The sequence below is a fragment of the Balaenoptera acutorostrata genome, chromosome 13 (genome assembly GCF_949987535.1).
Source record: "Balaenoptera acutorostrata chromosome 13, mBalAcu1.1, whole genome shotgun sequence".
Classification (NCBI taxonomy): domain Eukaryota; kingdom Metazoa; phylum Chordata; class Mammalia; order Artiodactyla; family Balaenopteridae; genus Balaenoptera; species Balaenoptera acutorostrata.
Genome location: NC_080076.1, coordinates 28,599,203 through 28,614,339, shown reverse-complemented (window position 1 = coordinate 28,614,339; position 15,137 = coordinate 28,599,203). Strand labels below are relative to the sequence as shown.

General features: G+C 38.9%; 1 protein-coding gene across 2 annotated transcripts in view; it reads right to left on the bottom strand.

Moving 5' to 3' along the window:
• Positions 1–15,137, bottom strand: part of EPG5 (ectopic P-granules 5 autophagy tethering factor) — a 123,682-nt gene that overhangs the window by 43,874 nt on the left and 64,671 nt on the right. For both annotated transcript variants that reach the window (XM_057526387.1, XM_057526388.1), the window contains exons 25-28: positions 13,342–13,486; positions 10,623–10,794; positions 9,000–9,162; positions 1,014–1,156 (exon numbers count right to left, since the gene is read on the bottom strand). In XM_057526387.1, the coding sequence (XP_057382370.1) occupies positions 1,014–1,156; positions 9,000–9,162; positions 10,623–10,794; positions 13,342–13,486 (623 nt within the window). The remainder of the gene's footprint in view (positions 1–1,013; positions 1,157–8,999; positions 9,163–10,622; positions 10,795–13,341; positions 13,487–15,137) is intronic.

Sequence of the window (15,137 nt, the reverse complement as noted above, 5' to 3'; positions counted from 1 at the left end):
CAACAACTTTTCAATACACAGAAGTGATTTTATGTCCTCCTGGGGGGAAAAAATTCAGCCTTTATTAACATTAAATATTTTCATAATTGTATGTAATTCATAATTTATTACTCAATTTCATGTATTGTAATATAAATACATATTTTTAAACACAAGAACCTTGATTTCCCTAAATTTTAAAATCCAAAATACTGACTTAGGTTGAAGAAAAAGGTTTTTGTATAGAACAAGATCCTAGAATAAAAGATCTCTCTTCTAATTCTCACTCTGTTTTGAGTTTCTTTTCTAGTAAAAGAAACATCAACCTCTTGTTCACCTTATCTCCTCCTCCTTCTCAGACCCCCCCACCCCCGCAATCCAACCCACAAAAGGTCTCAATTCCCCTGTCCACACCACCATCCTAATCTACTGGGCGATTCGCTGCTGGTACTAGAACATGCAGTCACCTCTGCAGTAAAAGGCAGAGTCAACCTCCCGTTTCCCAGGTAATGTCCTGGTGGCTTTGGGAAGAAAAAGGAGAGCTCTAAGAGAAACCACAATAGTCAAACGCAAGTTGGCAACTACACCTGAGAGCCCTAGTTCCCCTGAGCAATTCCACTGCCAACTTTGCTCAGTGATGACATCCTGGGTAAATGTGACTTTAATACAAAACTTAAGCACTAAATCTCTCCGTGATTGAATTCTAATACAATGTATCACCTCCTAATTCAAGGGTCAGCAAAATTATTCTACAAAGGGCCAGATATTAAATATTTTATGCTTTATGGGCTATAAATTGTCACTACACTCAACTCTGCCATTGTAGCATAAAAGCCATACACATTAGGTAAATAAATGGGCATGGCTATGTCACAATAAAACTTTACTTATAAAAATAGATGGCAAGTCAGATTTGGCCCAAAGGCCGCTGATCCCTGTACTAATTAGTGGGTGACTGGTGGCTATAGCAGCATGTATGATTACTGTCAGTAATAACAAATAGTATTTTAAATTATAATGCCCTCAAAACTTACGTAATCAAGTTTTCAGCATGCACAGCGGCTTCCACAATATTAAGTGATGGTGGTTTAGCAGCTTCTGCTTGCAACTGCTTCACTTCTTTTCGCAAAACATGAAGCTGTTGGCTTATTGCTTCATTCTTATGCAAACCTTCAAACTAACAAAAATTAAAGTGGTCAACAGACTTATTTGCCCCTACAGCTTTCTAGAGCAGATATTTTATTACAAATATCCTGGGTATTTGATAAAGAGAATATTATTACAACTAATATTGTAACTCAAAACTCTCAGTTGAACCTGAGAAGGATGGGGGGAAAAAACGTCAAAAACCTATACGAGAATCTCAGGCTTTTCATGAAGAATCAAACTTGAATTAGTTCATTGCTGGTTCAGATCCTTTTGTAGGCTATGTTCTACATCACTCATGCTTCACTGCTCCAATTCTCATCAAAAATAAACTCAGTGTCTCCCACCACTGGGGCTTCTCTTGAAGCACATCAAGCCCCCCTCTGTTGGCCATCCCTCCCCATAACCATAACCCCTCTCTGTTCTCCCAATCCAGAAGCACATATAATTTGACTCAAGACACTGTGGCTGCACGTTTCATCTGCACCAAACATAAAAAGAAGATGATACAAATCTGTTAATAAAACAACTGCCATTTTGAAAGGAAGAAAAGATATATACTTATAAAAGAAACACCAAAAATAAGATAAAATACAAGAAGTGCCCAAACCAGTTGCGTGCCTAGGAAAGCGCAATTGACTAATTCAGTGGTTCCTAAAAGCCGGTCTTTGATAAAATTTTATTGGTTCTCAGTAAAGATGTGAAAAATAAGAAGAATTTATTGAGCTTTTTTTAAAGAAAAACTAAATTTATTTCAATTTTTTTAAAACTATACTTTATTTAAGATTATGTCTTTCCTATTTGAGGGGGTTGTTAATATCCCTTTCTCTAATTAATTGATGGTGACCTATACGATAACTGCTTTGTATGTACATTTTTAATGTCCTTTTTTGCCTGTGGACAGATACAGAGAATATCCTAGGCCCAGGTTGCAACACAATGTGGCAGTTGTGGGGGACAGGACAGAGGAACAGCCAAGAGGAGCTCAACCAAGTAGGGGGTCAGGGCTGAAGAGGGCAGTGTAATCAGACTGGGGAGCAGGGGGGCCTGTCTTAGAGATACCTTTAATGCAGGTTAGGGAATTTGGGCTTATCTTGCAGGCATGGCAGGAAATGCTGAAGAGACCAGAACATTTAGAGAGCAGGAATTTTAAATCCTACATTCTCTTCACATAGTCTTCCCCAATCACTTGGGTGAGCAGTAGAGTCTACATTTTCTTTTATATGCACCTGCCCAAACCCAGACCTCAGCCACCACTGCAGTGATTACAGGTATCCTTTGTTTATAAATAATGTAATTACTTAATTTACAAACTTGCTCAAATGAATCCCTTATATCCCTGCCAGAGTTATTTTCATAAATTCCAGATCAAAAGCTCCTGAAGGGCAATGGTCCTGCTTGTTTTGCTTTACACAGCAGCCCAGTGCAGCACAACTCTGATAGATGGCATGTTGAGCCCCTACTTTTATGATCATGATAATAACTTTCTTCCACAAAACTCACCAATGTTGTGTTAAAAATCTTTATAAAACTTCTTGTTTTAAAGAAATAATAAGCTGTTACTACGAATCGAAAGGCATAAAAGATGGTTAGCATTTTTTAGCAATAAAGTATTGTTTAATTTTAAAAAAACGGCATAAAAGTGAATATCCAAGAGCATATAATGTTAACAACAATTACTTCAATTTTTACTACTGGAGAAACAACAGATTAAAAAAAGTAAATTACTTCCATTAAACCACATAATGAATCAATACAAATATTTTATTTCCAATCTTTCAAATAACAGGCCAATGTTTAATAGCCCAAAATGTGCTCAGGAGTATGTGCAGTCAGCTTTTTTGCCCAATATGTCATCAAGTACAGTTAAACTGGGTCTTTGAGAGTCACAGCCCTTGGCTGACCTGGAGAGAAAGCATCAAAGAGAGGAAAAGAGAGAATCTGAGAGGAGGAAGGAAGACGGTAAGAATGAAGGGAAGTGGAAAGACAATGGGTAATAAAAAAGAGAGGCTCACTTGACTGGGAAATGAAGAGAGAAAAGACTAAAATCACTTTGTAACTTGAACTTTAAAACTGCCACCCCATGTTGTAGAAACTACTGATGCTGAAGAATAAAAGAAAATCAACTAGTTTAGGAAAGTTTAAACTTTCTCACAAAAAAACCCAAAATTATCATAATTTCCTAGTCTACTTATTTTCGTTCATTGTTCCTACCACTGTTAAAAGTTTTCTTTTCTTACTTGAGGGGAGGTGAGAGAGATTGAATGACTACCAGCTCATAATTACAAGAAGCTGTAGACAATAGAACAAAGCAGCATGCTGGAAGCCCGTCCCCTTGAGTCACTATAAGTAGACAAAGAAATACAAAAGTTGCACAAAGCATGTGCTTCAGTAAGCTGTTAAAATAATGTGAGGCCCTCAGTGGGTCTTTTCCATCTTTCATTTCTAGGAATGAGCAAATTTTTCACATGATAATAAATCAGTCCTGGGTCCAGCAAACATGCCCCACAATACCAAAGAACAACAAAAGGAACCCTATTATAAATCACCCCATATCCTCAGGGAATATCACCAAATTATTAGAGGCTTCTGTTAGGAGAGGCGACCACAGAAGAGGCACGTCTCACTTCCCAGAAAATATCTTTGGCTTTTGTATACCCAAAACAAGCTACACATAGTTCAAACATTTGCAGATGGCTGGAAATTTCCAGGGCTTTCCCTCACAGAAAAATTCTACTAAGCAATAAGATATTTTCATGATATAATTTGAAATCTTTACAAAAGAGCCATTGAAATTTATATTTAAAATACACTTAACATGTTTTAATTTTAGAACTTAAAATTCACACTTGAAATATAAAATTATTTTCCATGAAGTTGATTTTAAAAATTCATCCAATCCAGGAATTCTCTAATCACTGAAAAAGAAGCACTCCTGTCACACTAACTCAGAAAGAAACGGGTACACATGTTAATTCAAATGAGATTTGACCATCATGATCAGCTACTTTTCAAAAATCAGAGCTGAAATAGCCAAAGCAAATGGCCTGGCCATTTCCCAATATTGAATGGAAAAGCACAACTCTTGAATTTAAATAGATGCGGGCTTGAATTCCAACTGAGCCACTTACTAGCTGTGTGAGTTTGACAAGTCTCTGAGTCTCTCTGAACCTGCTTTCTCTTCCTCATTCTGTGAAGGTAAATGAAAAACGTAAGCAAAGCCCCTAGCAGATCACCTGGAATGTGAGAGTGCCCAAGCAAGGGATAAGAAATACTCTGAACAGGGCTGAGAAATAAAGTAGTGCACTGAAGTATGACCAGCCTTACTGCTTTCCAAGATCGAATGCCCGGGAGACACTTGTATTAGAGTAAAAAGGTAAGTGGAGCAGTGTGTGGTATTTAAGTCAGGATTTTGTATGGAAAGCATTAAACTGGCCAATTAAGCATTAAATTGGCCAAAGGTAAGCAGGATCAAAAATGACTGCCAATTTCTAGTAGGAAAAAGTTCCAACTTCCATGTCTTCCACAGCCAGATAATATCTTCAGGGAGATCATTATGAAGGGTATGTATCCATCATTCATTCCTTCAAACACATCCATTCTGTGACACTGACTGTGTGAAGCACTGACAACATAAACATGAAAAAGACAAGATCCTGACCCTCAGGTAACTCAATATCTGTTAAAGGCTACAGAACTAATCCTAACACAAAACAAGCTGTAATACAGTCTAACAAGTGGTGTGCTTGTGGCTCTCACTGACCGATTCGGGGGTGTTAAAGGGTACCTATCATGTGCCAAGAGCCATTCTAGGTGGTACTGGTAATACAGATGAATAAGGACAGGAGCTCGATTCCCAAAGAGGTTACAGTCTGGTAGGAAAAATAGCAGGTAACTACAACAGCATTCATGCTCAAGCTGCGATAAGAGGAGGGAATATCTCAGTCTGACTAGAAGAGTCAAGAAGACCTCAAGAAAAGATGCTGCCTGAACCAAGGAATGAAGGGATGAGCAGAAGCTCAGAAATGAGTGGGGGAGAACAAATAACAGCATCTGCTAAGAACAAAGGCATGTCATGTTCGCAGAACAGAAAAGGTCTAAATTGCTAGAAAATAGAAGGTTTGGAGAGTGGGAGAGAGGGTAAATGATGTTGCTAGAAAAAGATTAAGAACAGATTACGGAGGGTCCTAAGAGACATACTCCTTTTAGATACTAGAGAACCAATGCGGGATTTTAGCCCGGAAATGTGATCAGATTTGTGTTTAAAAAGATGAATGGTGGAAAATGAACTAGATAGAGAGAAAGACTATGGACAGGAATGCTGCTGTATTAGTTCAGGGGAGAAGAGATGTGGGCCGACCATAGGGCAATGGCAATACAAACAGAGAAAGGCATACATTTAAAGCCATTTCAAAAGCAGAACCAATATGACTTGGAAAGCAACTAGATAGGAAGTATAGGGGTGGGGGTGGGGGGGGGGATGTGGATACTGATGCCTCGGTCTCCATCTTGGGAGCCCAGGTAAGTGGAATTACAGAAAAAACAGGTTTGACAGGTAAAGATGAGATTAGTTTAGGACCTAAGGAGTTTGAGGTATCTATGGGACATTCATAGAACGTTAAGTAAGCAAGAAGAAGTCTAGACCTAGAACTCAAGAGAGAAATCTGGACTAGACAAACAGAACAGGAGTCATCAACATATGGACTGACCCTTCGGGGGTCATGGACTGTTGAGGATCGACTGAATCTATGAACTCTCCAGGAAAAAAAAAATTTCTATACACTTTCAGGGTCTTCTCTGGCCCACTAAAGACCCTTCACAAACCCCAGATTAAGAACTCCAGCACAGACAAAAGGAAAAAGCAGCTGGTATCACAGTGAAGAAGGGAATCAGGAGTAGAACCAAGCACAACCAGCAATCCAAGCGTTGAGGAACCCTGGAGGAAACTGAGAAGTGGCTAGAGATCCGAGGAATCTAGAAGAGGCCTCATGATGTTCAGCACCACCAGATGATAGAATGATGTCAAACAGGATCAACACTACTAATCACAACCACGAGGTGGTCACTGGACGCCTGTATATGGAGGGGCTACAGTTTTACATTGTAAGAATAACACAATCTACCTTCTTCAGGAATACTCTCTCCCAGTGACAGTTTCTTGATGAGCCATAAACACTCAGAACTCACCTTCCCTACCCCTGACAAACACCTCTCCTCCTACAAACTAAAGTCATCCATTCGTGTAATGGACAGCATTAGACTCAAGTACAATATTTAACAAAAAATCAGAGCAAACCTAACTGACTTGCTTAGATAATGCCCCAGCTTCACGGCAGCTAGAGTTTTAACTTTCCTCCACTTTGCTCTTAGCCATTAATGAGTAGCAAAAAAAAAATTTTTATCTTCAGTTCCTAGAAGTATCAACCAGTAAATACTGCCCAGGACAGCTGGAATTAGCAATTACTGTATAATTTTCCAAAGAAATCCTATTTAAGTCTCAGACTACGAAAGTTGCTTGCTGTCTTTACATTGTTAATTCCCCTGGTACATCTGCATCATCAGGCAAAATAATGGCTGGAGTAGTACTGTTGATACTGATACTTCTAGGAGCCATCAGTGGGAGTTCCCAAGCTTCTGGATTTTCCAAATGATGGGACTTCCCAAACTGAAAGTCAGGGCACTGGGCAACAAGTAAGGCCAGCAGAAAATTAAAATGTGCTTTAAGAAAACTTGGATATTTCTAATGAGGTTATGGCCACAAAACACAGTTATTTTTCAAATTCTTTAAGCTTCTATAAAATCTCCTCTATTTTTGCTGTCTGTCCTTTCTTGTTTTTTTACTTCTTCCTTCAAGCAATCTTAGCATCTACCAATTTTTCTTTTGAAAAGTATTTTTTGTGTTGTCTGTAAAAGCAAAATCTAAGGCATATTCATTTTAATCCCTATCATAGATCATCTTCTTTCTGATCTCCTTCCAATCAAAATTATTTTGAAGGTATTTTAGAAAAGGTGTACCTTTTTATTTCAGAATTAACAAACTAAAGGTTATAAAAGAAATTTGAATTCAAGGGTTCAGATAAATCAAGACTATAATCCCTTTTTCTGAAAAGGAAAAAAGACAGGTCACTGGTAGGCTTAGAATTAAAGCTCCCAGGTCTGCCTAGTGGTATTTTCCACCGCCAAGACCCTGAAATTTAATAGGAGGTCAAGCAATCAGACCTGTTCTTCAGCTGGGACAGCAAATATTTACAACTCTTCAAACAGTAAGCTATTAGCCAGAATTGGAAAGACATTTCTTTGTACTTATCTCAGTAGTCCCTTAAAAAAAGGCATTTTAGGAGAATTCCCTTCTCTGTATAGAATTAACAGCCTGACAAAGATATGTAATTTCAAAATATGGAAAAATACCATATTTGTAAAAACACAGATTGGTAATAAAATGTCCCTTTTTTATTATAACTGGATACATTTTCAGCCTTTTCCCCACCAACTCAAACTCCACCCTCAGCTGGCAAACTTTTCTTCCGGTTTTATTATTTTAGCAAGGGATCCTTCTTAAACACCTCTACCTTAGTCTTGCTAAAGCATTAGCAACTGGGGGAATAAAAACACACCAAAAGAAAATTAACTTCATAAGGTACCTGGCCAAAGATATTATCTCAGTATTTAGGAATCTCACATTCCAGGCCAAATTTCTTAATAGAGGCATACAACTATGTTGAAAAAAATTAGAAATGAATTTTGAAGGTAATAAAAAATATGAGTATAAAAAATTATTTCAAAGAAGACATTTTAAGAAAACAGTCTCCTAGAAGAAACTGATGAAAAATACATTAGAACTGTTAAAATATGGACTGGCACAAAAAGAAGGGAAATTTTTGAAAGACAACCAAGAGTCAGTAAAATAAATACCCCAATTTGTAAAAGCTAACAAAAAAAGAGTAGCTATTTTTGTGCAAGTGTAGTCAAGGAGCAGGTAGCGCCTGTCTCCAAGCATTTCTTTCCCAGCTCACGGAATACTGAATTCACTTGCAGAAAGAGTACCGTGCAGTGACTAAGGAGCATGCACTCTGCAGCTGGAATTCCTGGGCCTTCCTGGTTTTGCCACTCCCTGGCAGCGTCACCTTGGATATGTAACTTAACCTCTCTATGCCTCTATTTCTTCACTTGGAAAACACAGACAATAAAGATATCCACCTTACAGTATTGTGGTGAGGATAAAACAAGTTCTGTAAAGTGTTTAGACTCTACCTGGCATAAAGTGAGTGCTATGACATACTGACTAAGGCTAACCTTCCATTCTGAAGTCCTTACGATGTTATAGACCAACTTTGGCCTGTTAGCAAGCTCCACCCAACTGATCTGCTTTTCGCACGTGCCTCCCACCTTTGTCTTCAGTGGCTCCCCACTACCCGCAGCATTCAGCCAGAGCCCCCACGTGATGATCCTTTCCAATGTGAGTTCCAACCTTTCCAACATGAATCACGCCCCCCAAAAAAACAACCGAAACAGATCGATTGAGCCACTGGCCCCTAGGTGAAGTCATGGTGACCCCGTTCCCGCATTCCTTCTAACTGAATCCAAACTATCATCACCAAAATCTTTTAACACTAGTTTGAGCCCCTCTCTCCAAGAATCATCTCAATTATTCCCCTTTTCTTTTCATTTCTATCTTGACTATCTGTCTTACAAGACTCATCAGCACTTATGGAAATAAGTGATTAGCTTTGTGTGTATCTTCACTCTCCCCAAAACTATTAAATGTTTTGGGACATGGATGATGTACTAAATACTTCTTTCAGTCTTTCTCAATGATATGCCAATATTAGGGACGCAAATGAAATTCTCTGAATTATGAAGAGACTTAATCTTACCTGAACTGTTACAACTCCTGCTCCTTGGCACTTCTTGCCACTACTGCCTCTACACTCCAAATGTAGCATGGTCTGTTCTTCTCGATTAACATACTGCTTGGGCATTGTGTCCAACAGCTCACTGTCCAGCACAACCTGCTGAGATTCCCGAAGAGCTGCAGTTCTGAAAAACATCATCGGTAGGTTAAAAAAAAAAAAAAAAAGTCTTAGGAAAGATTTTATGATAAGTGATAAAGGCTTCCAGTCACCCCCAGCCTGCATTAGAGAACAATAAGGCACAAGAATTCCACAGTAACAAAAAACCAAAGGTGTGTGTGCCAAGACTTACCCAAACCCTCTCCCTGGCAGTCAAAGAGTTAAAAAAGGAAGGAAAAGTAAGACAACTTTTTAGCCAGAAACAAAGCTCCATTTAGAATCTGTGTTATATCAACAATGTTTTTTTAAATGAACCCTTAAATGCAGAAGAGCAAATGAGAATTCCATCCTGATTTAATCATCCTAAAGGGGGACCTTATTTGTAAGTATCAGTGACGTCTTAGATATTAGCAATTCAAACTGAGATGTGGAAGACATGGAAAGCTAGTTGTTTACATGGGTGTCAACACTGTTTTAACTGTATTGATTATTACAGTGATGTGCAGGCGGCCTGTGTGGTGCATGTGCAAACAACACACATACGATACATGACTAAACCAAAGACAACCAAGGGATAAAGGGCCAATAAGAGATTGATTCCCATGGGCTTTGCGAAGATTAAACTCTTTCACTTTATAAATAAAACAGACTCTACACGCACTCCTCCTCACAGGATCACAAGCTACAATCAAAACCTTATACAGGGGCTTCCCTGGTGGTGCAGTGGTTGGGAATCCGCCTGCCAATGCAGGGGACACAGGTTCGCGCCCTGGTCTGGGAAGATCCCACATGCCGCAGAGCAACTAGGCCCGTGAGCCACAATTACTGAGCCTGCGCGTCTGGAGCCTGTGCTCCGCAACAACAGAGGCCGCGATAGTGAGAGGCCTGCGCACCGCGATGAAGAGTGGCCCCCGCTCGCTGCAACTAGAGAAAGCCCTCGCACAGAAACGAAGACCCGACACAGCCATAAATAAATAAATAAATAAATAAATAAATTTAAAAAAAAAAAAAAAAAAAACCTTATACAGGTGATCATTCTGTATCCACTGTGAACTCAAAATACTAAAATGACTTTCCCACACTTCGATCAAGTATCTGTGTCAATTTTTAAAAGAATATGGAGAGTAAGAGAGCAAAGCAGTGACAAAAGAGAGTAAATCTCATTTCATTCCCTTTTAACACCATCTTTCCAGTATCAGAAGATTTCCTCAGGAAAAGCGTAAGAAAAAAATTTAGCTGGCACTGCTGACACTTGGAAATGCCACAAGAAACTATACAATTTATATAGGCCATGAAAGCACCATGTAATGTCCACATGAAATTAAAAGACTTGTCACAACTTGGTTAACTAAGGTAACCATCTGAGCCAGTCTGGTCAAATCACCCTGGTGGTGAGAAGGCTAATGAAGAAGCTCTCCTAGGTGCTACTCATCAGGCTGTCAAAGCAGCAAGCACAGAAGCACGATCCTGGAGGGCTTGTGGTCTCACCTGGCCTGCTGCCGCAGCAGATTCAGGTCTGTGCGTACCAGCTGGATGGCGTCCTTCTGACTCAGGATCGAGGCTGAGGAAATAACTGGCACAGGAGGCCTCATTGGCTGCAGAACAAGGGGAGGTTGGGGGTCCTCGTGCTTCCGCAGGTTACTTAAAACCCTTTCTTTAGCTGAAAAAAAATTAAGTCATATTTACTGAATAATGGCTACTACTAGGTCATAATGTACTACAAAACTAATCTGTTACCTTCATAAAGAATGTTAGAGATCTGAAGAATAGTTGTTTAAATCATCAGAGGCCTAAATGAATAAAATTATCTTTTGTTCCTTGCCAGTTTTGAGGGATCACCCACCAGCCTAATAATACTCTACCAGGAGCTGGGAGCTCAGGAGCATGTGATATGATTAAATAGAATTCTTATCCTCAAAAAGTTTTGATGATAGTCAAAGACCTACTGCTCACAATCTTAAATTATCACCCTAGACAGCTTTGCATAACATGCTAAGGTGTTTGGACTTGACACTACTGTAAAAGGGATCTACTGAATAACTCTAAGCAAGCTTTAGAAAGATGGTAGCTATCATCTGGACAGTGGACTGGGGAAATGGGGCAGGTAGCCCAGTTAAGAGTTTAATGCCATCATCCAAATAAACTTCATAGGAATAGGAGAAAGAGGAATGGGCATTATGGAATGAAGCTGAGTAAAAAGTCCTGCATTAGGCCAAGGTTTGAACAGGAGGGTGGAGAGTAGTAGAGTTAAAATAAATGAAGACATGGGCATGAACTCCTACAGAACTTATATTTATGTAGTCATACAGTCATTCATTCATTCATTTGTTCATTCACTCAAAAACTGATTTACGAGTCCAAATAAGAAATCATGTACCATATAAGAAAAATAAAGGTAAAAAACGGTAAATCTGTACCATGCAACTTTGCACTAGATTTCACATGATCTCATACTGGTCAATCCAACTTAAATGTTTATATTTCTACACTTAGTACACAGCTGAATACACAGTAGGTGTCCAATAAATTCCTATCTTCCCTTCCTTTCTTTTCACTACACTATCCACATACCACACAGCTCATAGGGACTGAAGAACATGAAGAAAAATGCTGCCATGTAAGATAGCAGAGGTCGGGAGAGGTCAAGGGAATTTCAAGTCAGTAAGTCAACAAAGTACTTAAGGGACTACTCTGAATTTCCGATTTCATTCCAGATATAGCATTCAATTTTCTATTCTTGTTAAGAAAAATTAAAGAAAACTTAATAGCCATGACTTTACTTGGCATAAGAAAACTTGTATTGTTTGTAATCCAAACAGATGGAATTTAACATTCCAAACAGGTCAAGTCCAGGACCGTCCCTTATAGCTGGGGTTTTTCCACTAGAACTACCACTCTATGCACAGAATGTAACAAAGCTGGATATTCACCATGGGGTAAGACTCCTGACTATGTTCAAGTTTCTTTCAAGCAACATTAGGTCATGACTGTAAAGGAAAATGGGGGTGGGGGAGGTGGGGAGGGTCTTTTTCTAACCCAATATAACTTATTACGAAAGAAAAATCAAGGGTGGTACTTTAAATACAAAACAAAAGACAGAAAAAAACTTAATTCAGAGCATATTTAACTATAATCACAACTCTGGACCACAACTGACAAAAAGTTACAAAGCCAACAAATTTAAGAAAAAGAAGTTGGTGTCATAAGTATACAATAACCTATGAAGAGCTGCTGAAATTTTTCCTACAATCACAATCACAAGTTCCATCGTTTGATATAATCATCATCTAACCTGCTCTCATCTGAGAAAAACCTGAAACTAATTATTTAAAAATCTAGGCTTTAATTTTATTTAGAACTGCAACCTGTAGTGATCGCCAGAAACAAGACAAGTGGTGAAGAGCAGGGTCTCTGAAGCCTGCTCTTCAAAGCCCCAGCTTTGTGACTTCAGAAAGTTACCTAATCACCATACACTTCAGGTTCCTTATTGGCTCAAGGCAAACCCCAAATAATTAAATTCTAGCTTTTACTTTACATGTTGTAAGTCAATTAAAATGTCTTTTTAAAGCATCATGGAGAAAATGAACCACAAGCTACCTAATCACTTTTCCAATACCAATTTACAGGAAATACAGGGGACAGAAAAACATATTAAACTATTCCACAAAGGTATAATTAGCAACATCCAGACGGGGGAAACTCCATGGCAAGAGTCATGCCTCAGTGTGGGCCAATGAGATGTAACTGGAAAGTCTATGAGCAGCTTCCTGAAAGAGTCCTTAAAAGAGGGAGACTTCCCTACCCGCTGAATGGAATGCAAATGTGACAGCTTAAGCTTAAGCAGCCACCTTGAACCATAAGTGGATGCCAGATGTGAACACAGTGAGACAGCAAGATAGGAGGAGCACGGGTCCTTGAAGGCTTTCAGGCCATAAAGCTACTGCTCTGAACTGCCTGCCTCCAGACTTCTTTTACATGGAAAAAAAATCCCTCTCTTATTTAAGTCCTCACTGTTTTTGGAATTTCTCTCATTCAAAGCATAACCTAACCCCAAGTGGTTAACAAGTTAACAATGAACTCCTAAAAAAGCAGTTCTCACTGAGGGGTACACTTTGTGAACCTTAACCCTCAGTGGCTCTGATTCACTCACTCACCCATTCATTCACTCATTCATTCAAAGGGTCTGATGCTCACTCACACAACTCACCCAACAAAGGATCAGTGAAGTCCGGCGGCACTGACGAACTGCAGGGTGCAGAATGGGACTCAAGCTTGGCCTGCATCCACAGACTAATGGTTTCCTGAAACTCATAATGTATGCGCTCCATGTTCAAATACTCCATCCACAGGTCCTAAAATAGAACCACAGGACTTTAACTTTCAGAGATGAATCACATATTCACATATAAAACTGTATATTTAACTGTAAAGTGAACCCATAAGTTTCAACATGAGGTGGTCCACTCCAAGTTCTCCAAGCATTAGGATAAATCGCATTTAAAATGGGCACTCTAGGGAATTCCCTGGCAGTACAGTGGTTAGGACTTGGCACTTGAACTGCCTAGGGCCCGGGTTCAATCCCTGGTCAGGGAACTAAGATCCTGCAAGCCGCGTGGTGTGGCCAAATAAATAAATTAAAAAATAAAATGTCTAACAACCTTAGGAATCTCAAAACTTTTTGATTGCATACCATGACTGGAAAAAATTATTGCAACAGCCTCACTAAATGTATATTTATAAATTACATACATATACTACTGAACTAATATAAGACATAGGTAAAAAAAAAACAAAAACAAATTTTAAAGAGATAAAAAATAAATATATTGAAAATAATTGGATCTGGATTATATCAAGCCCTAGGTCCCAAAACCAACTTACAGGAAATACAGGGGACAGAAAAACATATTAAACTACACCACAAACATATAATCAGCAAAATCCAAACTGTGGGGAAGCTCTATAGACAAACTACCCAGTTTCTTCAACAAATAAATTGCACTTTAAAAAAAAGGATAAGGGGAGGACCTATAGATTTAAACAGATTAATAAGAACTATCAACCAATTACAAAATGCAGACTCTGATTCAAACAAACTGTAAAAGTAAATAAAAACAAAACTTTTATGACATTTGTAAGAGCACTGGAAATTTGAACACTGTCTAGATATTTGATATTAAGAAATTACTGTTAATATATTTCAGATGTAAATGCTCTTGGGTTATGCTATTATTTTTTTTAATAAATTTATTTATTTATTTATTTTTGGCTCTGTTGGGTCTTCGTTGCTGTGAGTGGGCTTTCTCTAGCTGCAGTGAGTGGGGGCTACTCTTCGTTGCGGTGCGTGGGCTTCTCATTGTCATGGCTTCTCTTGTTGCGGAGCACAGGCTCTAGGCGCTCAGGCTTCAGTAGTTGTGGCACGTGGGCTCACTAGTTGTGGCTCGCAGGCTCCAGAGCTCAGGCTCAGTAATTGTGGCACACGGGCTTAGCTGCTCCGCAGCATGTGGGATCTTGCCCAGCCAGGGCTTGAACCTGTGTCCCTTGCACTGGCAGGCAGATTCTTAACCACTGCGCCACCAGGGATGCCCTGCTATTTTTTTTAATCTTCGTCTTTTAAAATACGTATCAAATGCCCTCTAGGATTAGCTCCAACATGGTGGTGGGATTGGATTGGCTATAGGTGAAACTAGACACATGATACATATAGGCAGAGGGAGAAGGGCATGTCTATTATACTATTCTATTTTTCTGTATGATTGAATTTTTCATTACAAAAGGTAAAATAAATAAGTAAATAGATATGATTGACCAAAAATAATAGAAACAGAAATTCCAGTATTTTCCTCCCACTCTCCAGTGAGCTGTCTTGCATATTTTGCATATTTGTCTTGCATAAAATATATGTCTGGCATATATTTCACTCTGGTGATGACTACATATTAGAATGGTGGACTGCCATTAGTAAAAAAGAAAGTCAACTATCAATGAACACCAAAAACTACT